The following is a 19,657-nucleotide window of genomic DNA, read 5'->3' on the forward strand; positions in this document are numbered from 1 at the left end:
GCAAAACAAAATTAGGAAGAAGACTAAATTACAGTCTTTGCCTTCAATAGATTTATAACATATTAGGATTAATAATATATATCACTTCATTAATCCATCAACAGTTTCTTAGTATATTCAAAACTACTGTGACAGCAGTAAAAAACAAACACAAAAAAACCTGTAAAAGAAAAAATCACTGCCATCCTATGTGCTGGGGGAGATATACAGTATAGAAATAAAACAATGTTAGATGGTACTAAGTTTGATGAAGAAAAATAGAGCACAGAAGGGATACAAGGCATGATAGTAGGAGAGGGGCCTATAATTTTAAATATGGTAATTAAGGGAGACTAAATAAGTTCATAAACGTTGTGCAAGGTGGCAAGTGTCAATCATCACTTAAATAAATAGCATCCGATATACAAAACCTGAGATTCCATGTAGCTTTATAATTAACATATATATAAACAGCAAAAACAAAAACAAATTATATATATATATTCAAATCCAAAAGAAGGAATTCTGGGTTGGAGATATAAAAGAAGGCTTTAAAAATAAGGTGGAATTTGTGATGTGTCAGATATGGGCATGCAGAGGACAGAGAAAACAAAAGGTATTCTAGGTCCATGTGAACAAAAGCTCATGGAAGGGACACTGCAGACCACATTTAGTGAACTTTGAGACATGCATTTTGGTCCCAATACAGAGTACACAGATAGCATTGACTAGAAAGTAAGGGAAAAAGTACAGACTGGAGGAGCCAGGCTTGTGGAGCCTCTAACGAGAGCCCAAGGTGTTATGTTTATCCAGGTGTTGGGTTTATACGGGCAAGTTAGATGTTAAGAGGGCTCATTCCATGTAATCTGATCAGTGGCATGTTGGATAAGGTGAAATCAGCAACTCAAACTCAGGTTCACAAACTCTCTTCTAAAATTAAGAGCCAGACAAAACTGCAGTTTATAAAGCAACTCTCCATCACATCATCAGTGACTCTACTGCTTTACCTTTATCCTCAGAACCACAGTTCAATGCCATTATCACTCATCCCTATCAGCAGATGGCCTTCCTTTCAACATTGTCAGGCAAAGTAAGGTCAGTGAGCTTGGTTTCCCTTTACTTCTCACCCTTTATCTACAAACTAATCTATGTCCACATCAGTGTTTATTATCAGACCCTTTCCTCATTAATTCTTTCATTCAATACAGATTCATTAAACACAAACCACGTACTGAGCAGTGCGTTATGAAGTAAATTAACAATTACAATTTGGTGAGACCAAATTATACGAAAAGAATGAAAGGATTTTAAGTCTATATCCTTTACAACTTTCGTCCCCCTCCTTAACACACCAGTACCGTATGGCTTGTTATTTCTGGGATTTCCAATTTGCAGGACTTTTCAAATGCATATATTATGAAGGCTGACAGTCTATACATTTTAAGATGTACGCTAGGAAAATAACTTACTTTATATCAACTTGTGGGGATAGCAACTGAAGTCTTGTGTATGCAAACATCCAAGCATAGCTCACAGCAGTAGGGCAGTGTTTTGGAAGGTTTTCTTGCTTTAGAAAACTGGAGAGACTTATAATCCATGGGTCTTGGCCTTGTGTCACATGTGCAAATATCCATATGTGTGACGGACTGATCACATCAAACTGGTGGCTAATGGGAGAAGAGTTCCATTCTGCTAATGTCTGTAAGTCTATCGAGCTAGGGCAATACAGCAAAGTAGTCTATGCAGAGGAAAAAAAAGAAAAACTGATTATTGCACATTTCAACAACTTTCAAAGTTTTGCCACATGAATTGCTTTAAACTATGAGTGGCCTACTGGTAGTTTCCAGGGGGTGACATGAGGTCCAGGGTGCATTTAAGGGAGGAGAGAATTCTGGAAATTGCATATCAGGTTTTCTGGGCACATGTGTACACGCAATTTTTGGCAGAGAGAGTCTATGGTTTTTATCAGTCTCAAAAAGATCTATAAGCCAAAAAGGTTAAGAACAACTCCTTATGTAATTCATACACAACTGTGCAACTTTCACGGGTGCACTAAAGCTACTAGAGAATTCAAAAGCGAACCGTTAACTTTCGTGCTGACATGCCCTCTACATGGGCAAGTGGAACAGACTGGAGAATGGGCTCCTCTCCAGAGGTACCTATTCTCAGATATTTGCTCAATCATATTCTAGGCTCCTATACTGAAGAGACAAAGACTCACCTTCAGAGCAAATTATTTATGCTTCAAACAACAACGACAACAAAACAACAACAAAAAATGGAGTCAAACTGAACAGAGGCCCAGTTCACTTGCTTATTCCACAGATATTTATAAAACACCCATGATGAGTCAGGCACTGCTTTAGACACCAGAAGAGAGTCGTCCATTTCTCTCTTATTGGCTAATTCATGGTCAATAATCAAACAGAATTTTTTAAATTGCACAGATTTATAACCACCTCTTAAGTTTATAAGATTTTATTACTATCTCTCTTGGGTACACATAACTTGTGAGTTGTAAAAGCCAAGTGTCACATGGAAAGCACAGAAATCTCTTCTCCAGCTATTCCAAAATAGGAAGACAGCAATTTCAAGTAGTAAAATTTGATAGTTGCTCTTCGTCAGTTGTGAAATCTTCGTATATGACCTTTCTTCCCCCAAACCAAACTAAGAAAGTTTGCGTAAACTTTCCTAGTAATATATGTGCTGACAAAGTGTTCTTCTTCATTTTAATGACTCAGGCATAAACAAAGCAAATACATACACTTATTGAAGATGCAAGTGCAATTTTTTGCTTTGAATTTCAAGAAAAGCATTTTTTCCATTTTTTCCTTTTAACCAGCGTATATAGGTAGGTCAAAAATATTATATGCCATAATAAATAGCAAACAGTGGTCAATGGCAATATCAGATTTAAGAGAAACTTCTTCAATTGGAAAGATCAGAATTTTAAAGATAATATATTTTTATTTCTGTGGGGAAGAGTACTAACCATAGCATAGAATGGTTATGTATACCACTTTTTAAAATGTATTTTTTTATTTTTAAAGCACTTTACCATTTTCAAAAATACTTTCTACTACACGATATTTGTAAAAGAAATTCATGTATGTCTTAAGTTTTAAAACGAGTATGAATAGAATGAAATCATTACAGTTACCTGATCGGCCCCTGTGAGGTGGATGAAGCTCTCAAGAATGGATGGGCTCAGCCTGTCCATCACATCTATGGCTAATTCATCATCACCCTAAAATAAAGACATGACAACAGATAAACAACAAGATCCTACTGTATAGCACAGAGAACTATATTCGGTAACTTGTAATAATGTATAGTGAAAAAAAATTTGAAAAAGAATATGTGAATATATATATGTGTATGACTGAATCACTATGATGTACACCAGAAACTAAACACAACATTGTAAATCAACTATACTTCAATTAAAAAAAAAAAGACATAACACATCAAAAAAAATTAGGAATGTTTAAGAAAACCAGCCAAATCTAAGTAAGCATTAAAAACTCACTTTAGCACTATTTATTACAAATGAAATCGAGGGTAAGCTTTAGACCCTGTCAAAAAGATCTTGTGATAAAGTGAGTTACACCTGCATGGTGAAGACAGAGATAGAATAAGGATGGTCAGAAGGATGTTTTTTAAATACTTTCATTAGACAGCTGAATGAAATACCTAAATCTTACCTTAGGTATTTCCAAAAGTGCAAATAAAGCCCGTATTTCTCTAAGTACACTGACGGCCAATCTCCTTGTGGCAGGTCGGCTGCTGCAGAGCGTGACAAGTGCAAACCCTTCGACCACATGGAATACACTGGAATACGGGCTCCTTTCCAGAGGAGGGGGATGAGAAGCTCCATTAACCACACCATGCTTGAAAAGTAAACAGACGTTTAAAAAATATGTGTGTGTACAGACATTCCAGTAAAACAATTAATCAAGTGTAAGCAAATCATAAACATTATGGCTACACGTCTGCCTCAGCTCAAGCAATTTAAGTAATGTTTAATTTATAAAAATGTAGTTACATAGTGAAAAATGCACTTAATTGGCAGTCTAAACATGAAATCTGTACCTAAGTTCTATCATTCTCTGGCTACTTTGTAAAAGCCTTAGAGCTGACATTTAATCACTACTGGTCTAACATTTCTATGTGGAAAATGAGGGGACTGGATTGTATCCTTTGTACACAAAGTGTGGTCCAGCAGCACGGCATCACCCAGCAGCTTGTTAAAAAGAGAGATTCTCAGGTCTTCTGGGGATTTGTAGGCTCATTAAAGGTTGAGAAGCTGGGTTGGCTTAGATAATGCAGCTCTAATATTCCAAGGCTCTATGACTTACATATTATCATACATTAATCACTTGAGCACCTTTTATTGTTAAGAAGCACACATACTGTTCATGTGAAACAGGGACCGGTCCCTTTAATAAAACAATCAAATAACTCTATGGAAATCTACCAAAAAAATTTTTTTTTATTTTATCAGCTTTAAATATATTGGAAACAACTTAAATGTTAGCTAGAATTGCCTGTATTTTCTGTGGTCATTCAAAACTACTACCAAAAGAAGAAGGTTGAAAAGGTTAGACACACAAATGTTATATCTTTAGCATACAGACTATAGGAAAGTTCAGTCTGAGGGATTATGAACACTTTGAAAAGGAGTAAAACTAATAAAACTTTAAGCTCTTGAGAAAGTCAATACATCTTGACATCATTATTGGTCACTTACCACTGACCACAAACAGAGGGACACTAGAAGAGCATTTGGTACCTGCGAGTCCTGGTTTTTGTTGTGCATTTGAGTTGCTTGTTTCCACTGATTTATTAACTGTACCAACATCTTTACAGCATTATCAAGAAGGGTGGGATGGACATCAGTCACTTCGCGAACAATAAAATAAACAAATCCTGAAAGAACATCCTCCCGCCAATCTGGAAAATCAAGCATTAGTGCCTGCAGAGTGTTGAAAGCCAGAGCACGCAGTTCTTCATCCATATGAACTGTGAGCCTACCAAGAACAAAATTCCATTAGCAAACCTCAAAACCTGCCAAACGGTTTTATCATCTAAAACTTAAAACTCAGAACTTAAAAAATACTTCCTCTCAATTGGTTTGTAGGAAATATGAAGACAGGAACCAAGGTTCACTTTTTGTGCTATATTCATCCTTATGCTGGTCTATGTTCGCTTGTTTAAATTCACATATCAATCTATTAACATCAGTTGGTATTTTTACTACAATTCAGAATAAGTTTGATCGTAATTCAAATGCTGTACTTAAGAAAACATAGATTGACATCAGAATTACATTTAAAAAAATTCTTTAATTTTTAAAATGCCATGTGTTATTCTACAATCAATCAAAACCTATGTCCAATCACGTAACACCTTAGCACTATCTCATGTTTATTTAGTCCTTTGCTATCATGGGAAAGGACATGATTTAGCTCTATCATTCCTTTCATGCTGCTGAGGTTACAGTTACACATAAGACGACTGTGAAGAAAGAAACACAACGAATCAAGATGGAATCAGTTTAACAGAAATAATTCTTGAAAGCGAGAATTAGATTAAATTTAGGAATAACTTCATAAATGAGGTGTGTCTAGAAAAAAAGTGTCAAACTAACACATAAGGCCTTAAAAGAGAGTTTAAGTCCAAATAAATCATAGGAGAGGCTGTATATAATTACCGTTTAAAGATATCAAAACTATATGAGGACATGAATGTAGTATTAGTTAAAGAATTTTGACAGAACTTAAAGCAATGAATGATAAATAAGGAAATCATGAAAGATGGCTGCAGTAGTGAAGGTACAAAGTTCTATTAATAAGAGTTTTTGTTTGGGGCTGAACAGGATTATTTCTGTGATTGACCATCAAGACGTGTGTGTCAGAGATAGAAACAGCCTGAATGAATAAAGATAAGTAGGTAATATTAAAAATATGCCATAAATACACGCTTGGGCAGCTGGTAAGATGGAATTGTCCTCAGTGACAGAGGAGGAAAGCTGTGTGATTTGGGTGAAAGGAGGTATCACAGTCTTTACCCTGCTGAACTCAGTTCTGGTCGTCACTAAGCCAACCTTCAACTGACAGTGAGACTGAGAAGAAAATGTATTACAGCTCGACAGACTTGGGAGTAAGCCATGAAGCAGCAGCAGCTGCAACAGCAGCTGCAACAGCACATCAGAAACACCCACGGGGTCAGATCAGGGGTCTCTAGCCCAGTATTCTGTCCCTGATGGTGGCACCAAAGGAGATACTGTGCAGAAGAAGCTTGACTGACTCCATGCTGCTGACGTTAAAGGTTATTTCAACATCCCTTAAACCCATGGATTTACATCTATCTGTGTGACTTGGGGGATACGTGCACGAAGAGAATGATGTGGCCTGGCTAATTTAAGGCAGGGGAACTAATTAACCTTCCTCAGAGACAGCAGACAGGTCTGCAGATTTACAGTGTATCTTTGCTTTGTTTGCTTGCTTTATTTCTAAGTAAATAAGATGTAGACATTACAATTCCAAATGCTAGGAGTAGGGGACAAAATAAGCAGACTTTAGAATCTTTCTTTCTGCTGAAATAAATTAATTAGTAAGTGAACATTACAGGGGAAAGAAGCAAAGTAAATAGCAAAGCAAATTGTCAACACTGTTCAGATGTTTGCTCCTTTACTAGGCTCCCCTATCCCTGCCCCTTGTAGATGCAATTTCATTTGGATAGTGGGTATGGGCCGCCATCCACAGAGATGTAGGTGAATTAAACTGAGGTGGGAGGACATAGAGCAGAATTGAATGAGAGAGTTTTTAATGGCTTTCCCAAGGAACAGCTTTATAAAAAATTAAGTTTCTTTTTCCTGCCTAGTGCTGACAGAACTTTGTAACTGTGCAATCTAATTCACAGCAAGAGACAGACTGGGAAGGGATGACTTTATCTCATGGTGCAAAGTTTCAAAATAACCCTCTTCTTCTCACAATCCTAAAAGAGACCAATACCATTCAGTCTTTCACTGCAACCTGCAACAGTTGAGGCTTGGTAGTGTGAGGGTGTGTGAGACGCTAGCGGTTTTCAAGGAGGTAGAAAGGGTTGCTAGAATGATCTAATGACTGTTTACTCATCATGAACGTAGGACTGAGTGATGAGTGACCAGCAACCAGTAAACATCTTTCAATATGGTCAAGTATTACTGCTCTGTGATGGTCTCTGTACTTGGTTTTCCATTTAGGGCAGGGGGCCAGCAAACTAGGGCTCAAGGGCCAAGTCCAGCCGGGAGCCTATGGGAACAGTCATTCCCACTTCTTCATCCGTTGCCTTGGCTGCGTGTGCCCTACAGTGGCAGAGATGAGCAGTTGTGACACAGACCACATGGCTCACAAATCTGAAAATATTTACTAGCTGGTCCTTAAAAAAAAAGTTTGCCGACCCCCTCTCTAAAGAGAATCGCCAACCATATCAAAAAAGCAGTTTTTCAAAAGGCCATTGTCTCAACTTAGAATTACCTTTGGGAGCTAGTACTTAAGTTTGGTTGTCATGTTATTGATTCATTTTAGAGCCTAACAGAGGAAAAAGAGAAAAATCTGAACATTACGGGCTCTGCAATAAGAGAAAAAAGTGAAAATGGGACCTGGTCACCACTTTAGGTGCGAAAGAAATGACTGTAGGAGTTAACACTATGATTAACTGCCTAGTGGGTGTCATCAGACACTAATATTGCCATAGGTTAAGGGATAATGTGTTATATTAAGTCCAAGAAATATTACTAGATGGAAAGGCAAGGAATTTAAAAATAGGATTTGTAGGGAAATCGAGAAGAACTTTAAAAGTTAAAACATGAGTGGGGAGAATGTGTTTAACAAAACATAAAAGACAAAATGGGAGTTCAGACAGTAATCAAATAAAGGATTAAAATGTCTTTGTTACTACTTTTTTAGTGATAGTGGTAACAAGGGTGGATTAGAAATTTAAAGAGACTGAAAGAGATAAAAATTAATGTAGCAAACAGTAATTCTCATTTACCTTGCTAACAGTTCAATGAGGTCAGTTCTGCTCATACCATCAGGAATCAACCTTGGAATAGCAGCAATACAAGTTCTGAACAAATCAATTTTGGGTTTTCTTTCCCCTCTGAAAAACAGATCACAAGAGGACTTAAGAAGAAGTATATTACATACATCAGACGATAAAAGCAAACTTGGAAAAATTATTACAGAAAATAGGAGTCCATCACCCAAAGTTAACATATTTAATATAAAAAGAGCACATACAAATCCAGTAAATAATTATCAGTTTATAAATGGAGAAAAGAATATGCAGATGATTCAGGAAAAAAACACAGCTAGCAAGCAGTAAAGGTTCTCTGTAGTTAGAAAACAAGCATAACAACCACCTAACTAATAAACATTATTTAAGTAAATTATTTATAATTGTTTCAAATAAAATGAAATATACATAATTTAAAATATTTAACCATTGATAATATTTAATTATTGAAAATAATAAATAATATTGACATTATTAAATAACCAAGTATTAGTTATTTGGGGAGGCCTATAAAATTAACAAAAAATTTTCTTTCATTTAATATCATATACTAACAAGAGTCTTAGAAAACAGACATTTTCATATACCACAGTTGGTTTTGCTTGTTCCCAGCTTTTTATGCTACTTCAGGATGCACATACACACACAGATAAACGTTTAAAATTTTTCTATAATAAAATGTGTGAAGTTTCGAAAATCCTGGTTCCTACAGAGGCTTGATACAATTTAATTCTACTGTATTTTCCCCTAGTTATTCAATGATTTTATTTATTTATTTAAAATATCTAACCTTTTATACACTGGTATTTATTTTGGTCTGTATTTCAAAGTGAAGCTGTTAGTTAATTTATTTTACCCAAATTGTTCTTCAGTTGGTCCAACAAAATAATTCTTACATAGAAAAGAATTTGGATGTTTTAAGAGTTTGGGGGGGTAGTCAGTATTCATTATAGTGGCAATGGATTTATTACTTACTTTTAGAGATTTTATATACAGTCAGTCTTCTCGTTGCTTGGTTCCAATATGCATGAATTTCAGTTACCACAATTTAGTTAAGTAATACTAGTCCCCAACAATGTGGTTCACTTTTCAGTTACTACATATTAACTGTAAGTAATTGTCCAGCCAAGCTTCCCTGTTAGCTCTTCAGTCTACAAATCATGATGTAAATAGCAGATGTGTATCATAACCAGTGACTCAATCACATCACTTTTTTCTGTTATTTAGTTCACATGTACATGGCAAAGTGTGTGGCTATGTTGCTTCCTTGTCTCCAGGGATAAACTCAGGTGACATTCTACAAAAATGGATAGTCAAAAGAGGAAACTGGCCAACACAGGTGAAAGGACAACAAAGAAAGAAAAAGTGAATACTGGACGTGAAATTGGAATCAAACATGAATGGAGTTACAGGAGAAACAGCTGACCCGGGAATGCTGACACTGCTGTCCTTGAAGAATCCAAACATGCAGCCAGAGGAACTCAGGGAGGGCAAACTTATGGGCATAAATGAGGAAAGTGTTTGTGATAAAAAGGATGAAGACCTCCCAGAGGAAGTAATGCAGGAAAAAAAAACTCTCAGAGATATTTGCATATATTCGTATATAGTAACTATATATTAATTGAGAGAGAATATCCAATTTGGTCATCGAAGACCTATAATGCAGATACTAACATCTAAAAAAAAGTCCTCTTATAAAAAACATGTAGATACTTCCTTGCAAATGAAAGAAGGTTGCCATAAAATACATCCATCCTCTTGGAAGGAAGTCCCCAACAATAAGGGGAAAAATGTGGGTTACAAGCAGTGCTGGGGGTGACACGGGGGTGAGACGAGGGACCGTTTCAGAAAAGCTACTCATACATTATTCCCCTCCGTGCCCTCAGTTCCCAAGAGATTTGCAGGTTTTCTTTTTTGTTGAACCAGACTCTGGAAAAAAGAGCATTTGCCTAACTTCATAAACCAATCACATCCACACACATCTGGGGTAACTAGGATTTATCTATCACTCGTAGAATAAGCATAAGGCCTCATCACTGACAACAAACTAGATGGATCCAGGATGACTTTTGTTATCTCTACTGGTTCCGCAGCACTTTAAAGGGTAAAACTGAGCATGTGGAAGGAATCATTGCATTAAGAACTACAGGACATGGTAACGGGCGAACTCCAGAAGAGAAAATAAGGAAACGAGCAAGAATCAACCCTCTATATTTATGAAAACTGAAATAGCAATGAAGAGAAATAACTGACTACGTACGTAATCATATCTTCTGGCTCCTTGTTAGACATCTGCACACTAGTCATGCACATTGGTCTCCCAACTTCTTTGTCCAAATGTCTGAGAATGCTATCTAACGCTTTTCTCACTTGAGGATAGTAAACTGACATTCCTAGGGGAAAAAACCTCACAGTTACAAAATGGCAAAAATTAGATAAAGAATAGTTACAGTTACCTTCTGTATAAAAATAAAAGCCCATCAACCTTTAAATGACACTAATGTATTGTTGCTGTAAAAGAAGGAGCTCTGATTTCAACATACTCTTCTCCCTGGTGCTTAGCTTCAGCATACTGGAGAAAATGTGTAAAAATTATGTGCACAACTGAAATCAATTTGAAGGGAAGACAAATGCAGTGAATAGTATCATGTGAGAAAATATTTAACCCAGAAGACTTTTAACCTGAAAACGTACAGATATTGTTAAAAAAAAAAAAGGTATTCATTTTTCTATCACTCTGTGCACTGGAATAACCAGGCAAATATATACATTCGTAGGCAAATACGTGCATTTATGTATTTATATATGGAAATATATACCTTTTAGATTTGATCATAAATTTTCATAAATGAATATCAAACTGTATCACAAAACGATTTATTTATTCCAGTTAACACTAACCTATGACTTTTGCTTCTTCATCTGTCAAGGTTTTATTGAGAAAAATTTTCTTTACACGCAGAGTGTTTCCTGAGGGAAGGATAACTCCTGTTGTTGGCATTGGCGGCTCCCCATCTTTCTGCTGCAAACTGTCCGCTATCACAAGGAAGACTCTGAGGCCTATGTTCATTCTCTTCAGAGAAAAAAGTTTCAAAATAAAGAAGTCAGAGTGTCAGAAAATTGCCTTTTTTCATGCAAAAAAACACCTCATGAAATAACACTGGGGCATGGGAGGAAGGAAGACAGAAGAAAATCTTTCTGTCTGACATTTTTAAAACTAGTCCAGGCATTGGAGCTCGCTTTAATACCAAATTTCCAAGTGCCACCCATTCACTTCTGAGATCAACTGGCTGTCCTATTTTCTATGAAGCTTATTTCAAACCCCTTCCGTCCCGTCCTCAACTCTCCTACCCTGATACCATGTACCCCTCTCTAGGCAGATGATTTGTCTCCCACTTCACGTCAACTTTCCTGAATCTCTCACTACAAAACCCACTGATCTATCTATATCTGCACCTCTTCTTCCTCTCCTTTGCACTTGTTACAGCTGAGGGGGTGCTGGTGTTCTATCTGTTAGAAGCCTGCCTGCTCTTGCATTATCGGGAAAGTACACTATCAATTATCCCTTCTTTTTCTTGCATCTGCAACATTTCCCTTCTAACTGAATATCTGATTCCCATTAACTATACTCAAGTATCTTAGTGGAATAAGCCCTCCCCATAATACTTCCCTCTCACTCATCAGTGACCACAATGCTCAGAACAGTGGGCATTTTTCTTGCATCCTATTTTGACTTTTCAGCAGCATGGGACACTGTCAGATATTCCTTCTTCCCCAAAACACTCCCTTTCTTGCATACATCTGTGCCACTGTTGGCTGTGTCATCTCTGCCCGCATTTCAGATCTACCGTCCTTTACCTGCATATCAAATGTTAGACTACTTCAGGGCAAATTCCTAGCCTGCCTTTTCTTATCACTATGTATTCTCTCCCAAAGCAATTTCATGTATTCACATGGCTTCAGTTACCACTGAGACCACATCATCCACTAATATGAAGCTTCACTTCTCTGAACTTAGACCCTCAGTCTAAGTTTGACACTTCTCCTTGGATGTTAAAAAGATGCCTCCGATTTGCCATGTTCAAACCAAATACACTTTTCCCCTCAAACTTGATATGTTTAGTGTTTCTTTTCTCAGCAAATGATCTTCTCTCCATCTGTATCACACCATCTCAGCCCAAGCTGTCATTATTTACGACACCAGTGGTCCCTAAAATGAGTATATGCATCCCAGTGGGTGTGTAAGATAGTTCACTGAAATACAGGGAAAAAATAAAACTTTAATTTCTACTTTTGTTATGTAAATAAGATTAAAGTTTTAAGCTTTACTCCTTTTTTTTTATGACATAATGCTGGCACCCTCCCTTAGTCTAAGTATCAGGTGGCCACTTCACACAGTCACAGAAGACATCTTGATGGGAGTGGGAAAGTTCTACAATGTACTGGGGTTCCCAGAGGTGTCCCCACATATTCAGTCTTTCAGTAGACGGCAATTTGCATGATTTGATTAAGTGGATTAATGGATGACTTTATCTAGCTTTAACTAAACTAGCTTTGAAAGTTAAAAAGATTCCTGAAAAGAAATACAGATTGAAGATAATTCTAATAAAGTAAGCCTGTAGAAGATGACAACAACAAAATAGCATCACTGACATTTTTTCTACTTTCAGTATGAGAGTTCCAGTGAGGAAAAAACTTAATTTCAGAAATGAACTTGTTCAATGGAGAGAATACTTTTAAAAATGGTATTTAAGAAAATGTCCTTCATTACGGGATTTTTGTTGCTGAAAACCATGCTAAGTACATCATCTATAAAAACACTCACCTCTGCTCACTTTAAAAATCTGGCAATAATTATTAACCTATCTTAGAAATTCTACAAATGAAAAACTTCAATAACTTTCCAACTCATTTGTTAACTACATATATATATATATCTAATGGTTTGATTATGTCAAGGACTAGCATAGTAATTTAAAGAAATGAAAGGAAATATAACACCTATTTCTCCTTTTTGTATCCTCCAGTGTCATTAGTCTGATGGGTAATTCATTTGCAAAATATTTTTTAAAAATCTGAAAATTTAATGTCTAAAGGGTGAGTAGGAGTTTACTAGTGAATAACAGGGCCAAAGAAGTAGGAAATAACATTTATTTTAATTTGTCTTTTAACTAGGAATATGAGCCTAGGAATTCTGACTTCAGAAATTGTGCCCTAAAACAGTTTTTTTTTAAATTATATATGATAGTATATTACTACATTATAATTTTTTTTTACCTCTGGATTAATGGTGAAAGTTTTAGCAGATTTTCCAACACTGAGAAGATCAAATATTATTTCTTTCATTGCAAAATCCAAACGTTCCTAGAAAAAAAAATCAATTAAATCCTTATAATTTTCTACTACTATGGGCACACCTTAGAGATATTGCAGGTTTGGTTCCAGACCACAATAAAGCAAGTCACACAAATTTTCTGGTTTCCCAGTGCATATAAAAGTTATGTACACACTATATTGCAGTCTATTAACTGTCTAATAGCATTATGCCTAAGAAAACAATGTACAACCTTAACTAAAAAAAAGTACTTTATTGCTTAAAAAATGCTAACCATCATCTGACAACCCAGGGTCGCCACCTTGTTTTTAATTTGTAAAAAAAATGCAGTATCTGAGAAGCACAATAAAGCCACGTGCAATAACATAAGGTCTGCCTGTATATATCAGGTATCATGTTAAGAATTACACAAATGGGGGGAGAGGAGTGGGAAGGGATAAATTGGGAGTTTGAGATTTGCAGATAATAACTACTATGTATAAAATAGACAAACAACAAGTTTCTACTGTATAGCACAGGGAACTATAGTCAATATCTTGTGGTAATCGATAATGAAAAAAATCTGAAGAGGAATATATGTATGTATATGTATGACTAAAGCATTATGCTGTACACTAGAAATTAACATAACATTGTAAACTGACTCTGCTTCAATAAAAATTTTTTTAAAAATACAAATATAAAAAGAATTATACAAATAATGGCAGCACAGGTCTATGCCCGCAAGGTGTTGAATCTAGTCGGACAAAAGAAAAATACTTATGAATTAATGTTAAAAAATATGATTATAGATATATTAATTTTCAAATGATCCGTTTAATACTCAAACCAGCAGGATAGAAGTTTAAACACTCATTTGCCAAAAACAGATTCAAGATTTAAGTGAAGGAAGTCTCAAAATAATGATGAAAGGAAGCCTGATGATGACAGCTGGCCATGCGGCAGGCCTGGAGAGCAGGGAGATCATACTGGGACTGAGAGAACAGGGCTCCAGGAAGGTGCTCTCCAAGAAATGCAGTTAACTAGTAAGAGCAACGATCTTTGCGAGGAGCTTTATCATTCTGGTGGAGTGTTGCTATGTGCTGACTAACGCAAGGGAGTGGGTACGATCCCAGGGGAAGTGATGCAACCAAATGGCGAAAGTTTTCTGAACAACAGCTCGAAAGCATAATCTGCTTTCATTCATCTTATTGACACATTTATACTTGTCTAATTATCATCAGTCCTGTGCTCCTGTAAACAGAAATATATTCATTTAATTTAAATAATCCTTATTTCTTCACTGTCAGAAATAATTATGGGTCATTGATATTGTCATGGTTTTAGTTCAAAGAGAGCTCTATGAATATTCTGGAACCAAAGTGTTTTTTCCTAAACTGAGAAGGTAACTCTACCTATGCTTATCCAGGGCTGATGACCCAAAAGAGAATGTGACCAAAACCATGGATTTGCTTCCTCAGGCCACAGCTGATCCCCTTCAAATAAACCTTCCATTACTGCAGAGGCTAGAAAGCTAAAAGTATTTCTTAGGATGCCTGTGAACTTCAGGATGGGGCTTAGACCCAGCCATGTGATACACTCATGTGAGTCTCTGGGAACCGGAGTATGAGGGGGTGGGGAGGAGCACAGGCAGGAAGGGATGTATTTCACTGGGTGGGATGGCGGGAGCAGCATGCTTCTAGCTTGTCTAATTCAGTTAGGCTTCCTAATTTGGCAGCTTTTCGACTGTGGCAGAGGCAGCAGCTTCCTTGGTGGCCCAATGCTATAGTTTCCTCTGGTTTTCTATTTATTCCAGAACCAGTTTCTTCAGTCCTATTAGTCATTCTGTGAACTCTCTAGATTCCTTAAAAGATCTCTTTGGGCTCAACCAGCCAGAATGGATTCTAGTGTCTGTACCTGAGAACCTAGATTAATGCAGATTATGAGAATTATGTTCCAAAATCTTTCAAGATACGCAAGAACTAATTAGTAAATGGACTAACAGGACTATGAGACACTTTCTCAACCTTTCCTAAATTAAGTGCTTCCACTCGTGGGTGTCCTTTCCTTCTCCAAGTGTGTAGCTCAGTGATTTAAATTTTATTTTGCATACACACAAAAACCATTAGCATCATTTAGTTTTTACTTTTTTAAGCATATTTTTATTTTTCACTATTCAATATTAATAAATGTTTTGTTATCATGCTTTTAGGTATGTAACAAATTTTATGACTCTGGGTTATTCTTACAACTTACACAGATATATATACTATGAAGTGAGGTACTCACCTGAGCAATGAACTGAATGATCTTCACAAATATATTGAGAGGTGTATCACGGGGAACCACGCTACGTGAACCTTTTGGAAAAAGTGCTGACACTATGCTCATAAGACGACTAGAGGGAAAAAAGATTTAGTCATAATAAGATAACGAAATTAACAAAACAGTAGCAAAATATCCTTCCAATTCTTTATAACATGTCAAGAGAATTCATATTCCTTCTCAAGGTATTTATAATGTTAACTAAAATTCCATAGAGTGATTTTTTACCAAGATGTTATTTTAAATACACTTCAAAACAAAGGCACTCACCTTTGAGTTACAGTGTTGCTTTCACATTTTATTCTAATTACATAGACCCACAACAATCTATACAAAGATTCCAGTGCAACTCGAGACATTTTAGGATCTTTATTCTGTTTAGAAACAAAAGAGAATAAAAATAAGCTTATTTATTACACACAATAATTTAAGATCAATTATATTCTTTGTCAACAGCTAAAAGCCTTCTCCCTTCCCTTTCTCATTCACTCTAAAACAGGTTTAATTTGTAAGTATATATATTTTCATACAGTAAGTATATATTTGGTATATGGTAAGTACAGATAGCTAAAAAGCAACCATAAATAAGGCAACTCTGAGTCATTCTTTATATTCTCAAAACAAAATAGTAAAATACTAGAATTATATTACTATTTCTAAGAATTTGAAAATTATACACACTTCAACTTACCTGATGGTAAATAGGTCACAAAACAATACTGACATAATGGTGAAAGGATTATTCATCTTCACCATAATTCACTGCAGCCCATTTACAGTTAAAATTTAGGACACCAAATGTTGTTACAGATATTTGCACTTATGAAATAATGCAAAACATTATTGAGTGATTATCCTTAAAAGAAGGACTACAGAATGGTGGGTTAAGAGCATGTACTCTGAAATCAGGAATGACTGGCCAAACCCCATCCTTGGACACTGTTATACTGCTTGGTGACACAATTTTTGCATCTCTAACATGGAGATAACATGGTACCTATCTCACAGACTAAGGAAGTATGAAAAACAGTGAGAACACTGGCCTGGTATCTGTTAATGCTCACTAAGTGCCAGGGGTTTACCTTTCATTTTTTATTTAGAATTAGAACATAATTATTTAAAATTAGAAAAGTATTCCACTTCAATCACAATTTGATCAGCAACCCTTTTCTTCATACTAGCTATGATAAAAAGTGAAGTTCTCAAATGACAAGAGTTACAGAATGAGATTTAATTATAAATTTTGAAAATGTAGCTAATAATCACCTTTAGTAGGAAAAACTATGTGTCTATCAGTTCTAGGATACATTTAGTGGTATAAATGAGCATTTATTTAATTTGGTTTGAGGGATTTCTTGTTGTTAAACAAGTATTTTATATATAGCAATGGACAAAAGGGAGTTTTAAAATTCTAAGTATTTTAGCTACTTCTATTTTATGTTTTCTCAAATTATAGAATAATAGACATCTACTACGTATGACTAAAAGCAATGCAAAAAGATTACCACTGCGGATTTTTAAAAAAAAAAGGACAACCACTAGAAAATATAATTTTGCACATCTATGTGTATGAAGATTTGATATTTAAATTCTGAAGAGGATATCAACTACTCAGCTTGTCAGAGTCTCAACATGGAATCCCTCCCTCTACTGACAAATCAGTGATTCCAACTTTCAAATACATTCCCTGAGCAGCTTTCTATTAACTTGATACTAATACTACAAAGTATGTCACTAATATTAAAAACCAAGCTTTTTGCAGTACTTTCTTTTCTATCATGTAACTTTCATTTCCATCACTTAAATGCAAGATCTCAGAGTTCAATTAGTTTTATGTGCATTCCAAATAACTGCTTTCATGTTGTTAAAATTATATTTTCAAAATATGAATACTAAAAATAATATAAATTATGTATTAAAAATATTAAAAGTCCAATTTCACATAAAATTCTTCTCATATAAATTGTTAACAAAGTATTTGGGTCATCTTATGTGCTGAGGTAGTTGGCAAGAAATAAAATTTGATTTTCAAACTTTTCAATATGGACTGCTGTGTTTTACAAAGTAGACTTATTTTATGAACAAAACAAAAAAGTGACAAAATTGATAACTGATGGTTTATTTGGTCACTACAAAGCTACTATACATATCTGAATAATAAAAACATCCCTAGTTACAATTTTGGTCTAATTTGAATAATCAGATTACATTAATAAAATCCAGTAGTATTAACATAATAATGTTTTGATGTCAGTCAAATATGCTCTTTGGCAGCAATCATTTTAATGTTTCCTCCTTTTTTTCCTACTGAACAACAAAAAAAGATTTGTTTAAAACTCAAAACAGTAAGATCAAAGTTTTTTAAAATCATATTCAAAATCTGGGTTACTGTCTCCTTAATTTCATGGGAAAATGTTTTTTAAAGTATCATTTATAACAGCTATAAATTCAACAGAATATTTTAAAATTGAAGATTAGGTTAAAAATCAACGTTTGGTATCACTGCTACCTCTTAAAATTTATCTTCCCAGGGCCACATTAATATTAAACCTTTGGGAGAATGCTCCTGCTGTGCACTACTCTTCTTCTGCAATATGAGAAGCAGGTTTGAATAAATACGTGGGACATGCAATGCAGCAATGGGTAAATGCGGGGGGAAAAAGCCACACTTAAAGGAGATAAAGCAATATTTTACTTTGTAACATCAACACGACTCACCTGGAGTGTTTCTATTTGTTTTCTGATACTGTTGTTAGATGGCATCTAAATAAAGCAATGTGAGACAGCAAACATAAACATGAGATGCAGCACATGCATGTTAGATGAAAATAAGCACAAAACAAGACAGCTCTTCACCAAGGTCTCTATTTAGAAGAAATTTGAAATTTCCAAGACAGTGGCTAGAAACACTGAGGGAAAATTTTTTTTCTATAATTTGGGCTTCATGGGATACATCTACAACACTTAAACAGAGAGAGAATAGGTAAATTTTTAACTATCTAATTTTTCCTCTGAAAACACTGCATTTGATATCAGGCAAGTTTCAATTTCCAAAAGGAAATAAGCATATACTGTAGAAAAAAAATCTTCAGATCATTTTTATATGGCATCTACTCTTACTTCTCTCTCTCCCTCTCTCTCAATTATTCTTCAGAAACTTTAGAATCATTTTTCACCTAATGACCTCAACTGACATAAAGACAGGAGAAGAGGAAACTACCAAATTACGTATGGGGCGAAAATCATAGATTCAACACTTTCAGTGAAAATAAACTGATAATCTCTCATGGTATTTTTGGACCTACAGACTAATGCTCATTTTTCACGGTCACCAACTTGAAAAATTGCAGGGTAATTTTTTAAACATTGTGTAATATCTTAAAGTGTCTTGAAAATGTGTCATATTTATTCTTATGACTACAGGGAATAATGCCTTTTTAATACCCCAGAACTATAGCCCAAATATTTTAAAAAGTATTCAGTACAGCAACGTTCCTTATAGTACATTAGTACATTGAAAGGTAACGTGGTAGGCCAGAAAGATCAAAAGTTATGGCACTGGATGGATTTAAATGCAAATCCTATCTCTAACACGTTTTGGCTCCCTAACCTTGGGTTACTTATTTATCTTCTTTCAGCCACAGTTACAGTAAGAATTAAATGAGGAATTTTACTTAGAGACTCTAGCCTGTAGTAAATATTAATAAAAATTCATTTTTATTTTAAGAAGTAGTTGATTTAGGGAATGGAAAAGTGTCATAGATTTTTTTTTTAAATCAAGAGATTACTTGAATAATAGCTATCATCTTTGAAAAGCATGAGGTAGAGCCGTAAGTAATGGCAAAGAATAGAGGTAATGACAAAATATTTTTAAATAGTATATAGAACAACGTATGTGGTCTATATTTCGGTACGTATCTACATATCCTTACATTTACTTGTATGTTCCATAGATAACACATTAACAACAGCTCTCCT

General features: G+C 35.2%; 1 protein-coding gene across 5 annotated transcripts in view; it reads right to left on the reverse strand.

The window, feature by feature from the left end:
• Positions 1–19,657, reverse strand: part of FRYL (FRY like transcription coactivator) — a 226,676-nt gene that overhangs the window by 75,874 nt on the left and 131,145 nt on the right. For all 5 annotated transcript variants that reach the window (XM_032497154.1, XM_006185951.3, XM_032497176.1 and 2 more), the window contains 10 exons: positions 15,950–16,053; positions 15,644–15,752; positions 13,318–13,404; positions 10,942–11,113; positions 10,301–10,433; positions 8,017–8,124; positions 4,772–5,009; positions 3,684–3,869; positions 3,140–3,226; positions 1,449–1,717 (listed from right to left, as the gene is read on the reverse strand). In XM_032497154.1, coding sequence (XP_032353045.1) covers positions 1,449–1,717; positions 3,140–3,226; positions 3,684–3,869; positions 4,772–5,009; positions 8,017–8,124; positions 10,301–10,433; positions 10,942–11,113; positions 13,318–13,404; positions 15,644–15,752; positions 15,950–16,053 — 1,493 coding nt within the window. The remainder of the gene's footprint in view (positions 1–1,448; positions 1,718–3,139; positions 3,227–3,683; positions 3,870–4,771; positions 5,010–8,016; positions 8,125–10,300; positions 10,434–10,941; positions 11,114–13,317; positions 13,405–15,643; positions 15,753–15,949; positions 16,054–19,657) is intronic.

Source organism: Camelus ferus, chromosome 2 (assembly GCF_009834535.1).
Source record: "Camelus ferus isolate YT-003-E chromosome 2, BCGSAC_Cfer_1.0, whole genome shotgun sequence".
Classification (NCBI taxonomy): domain Eukaryota; kingdom Metazoa; phylum Chordata; class Mammalia; order Artiodactyla; family Camelidae; genus Camelus; species Camelus ferus.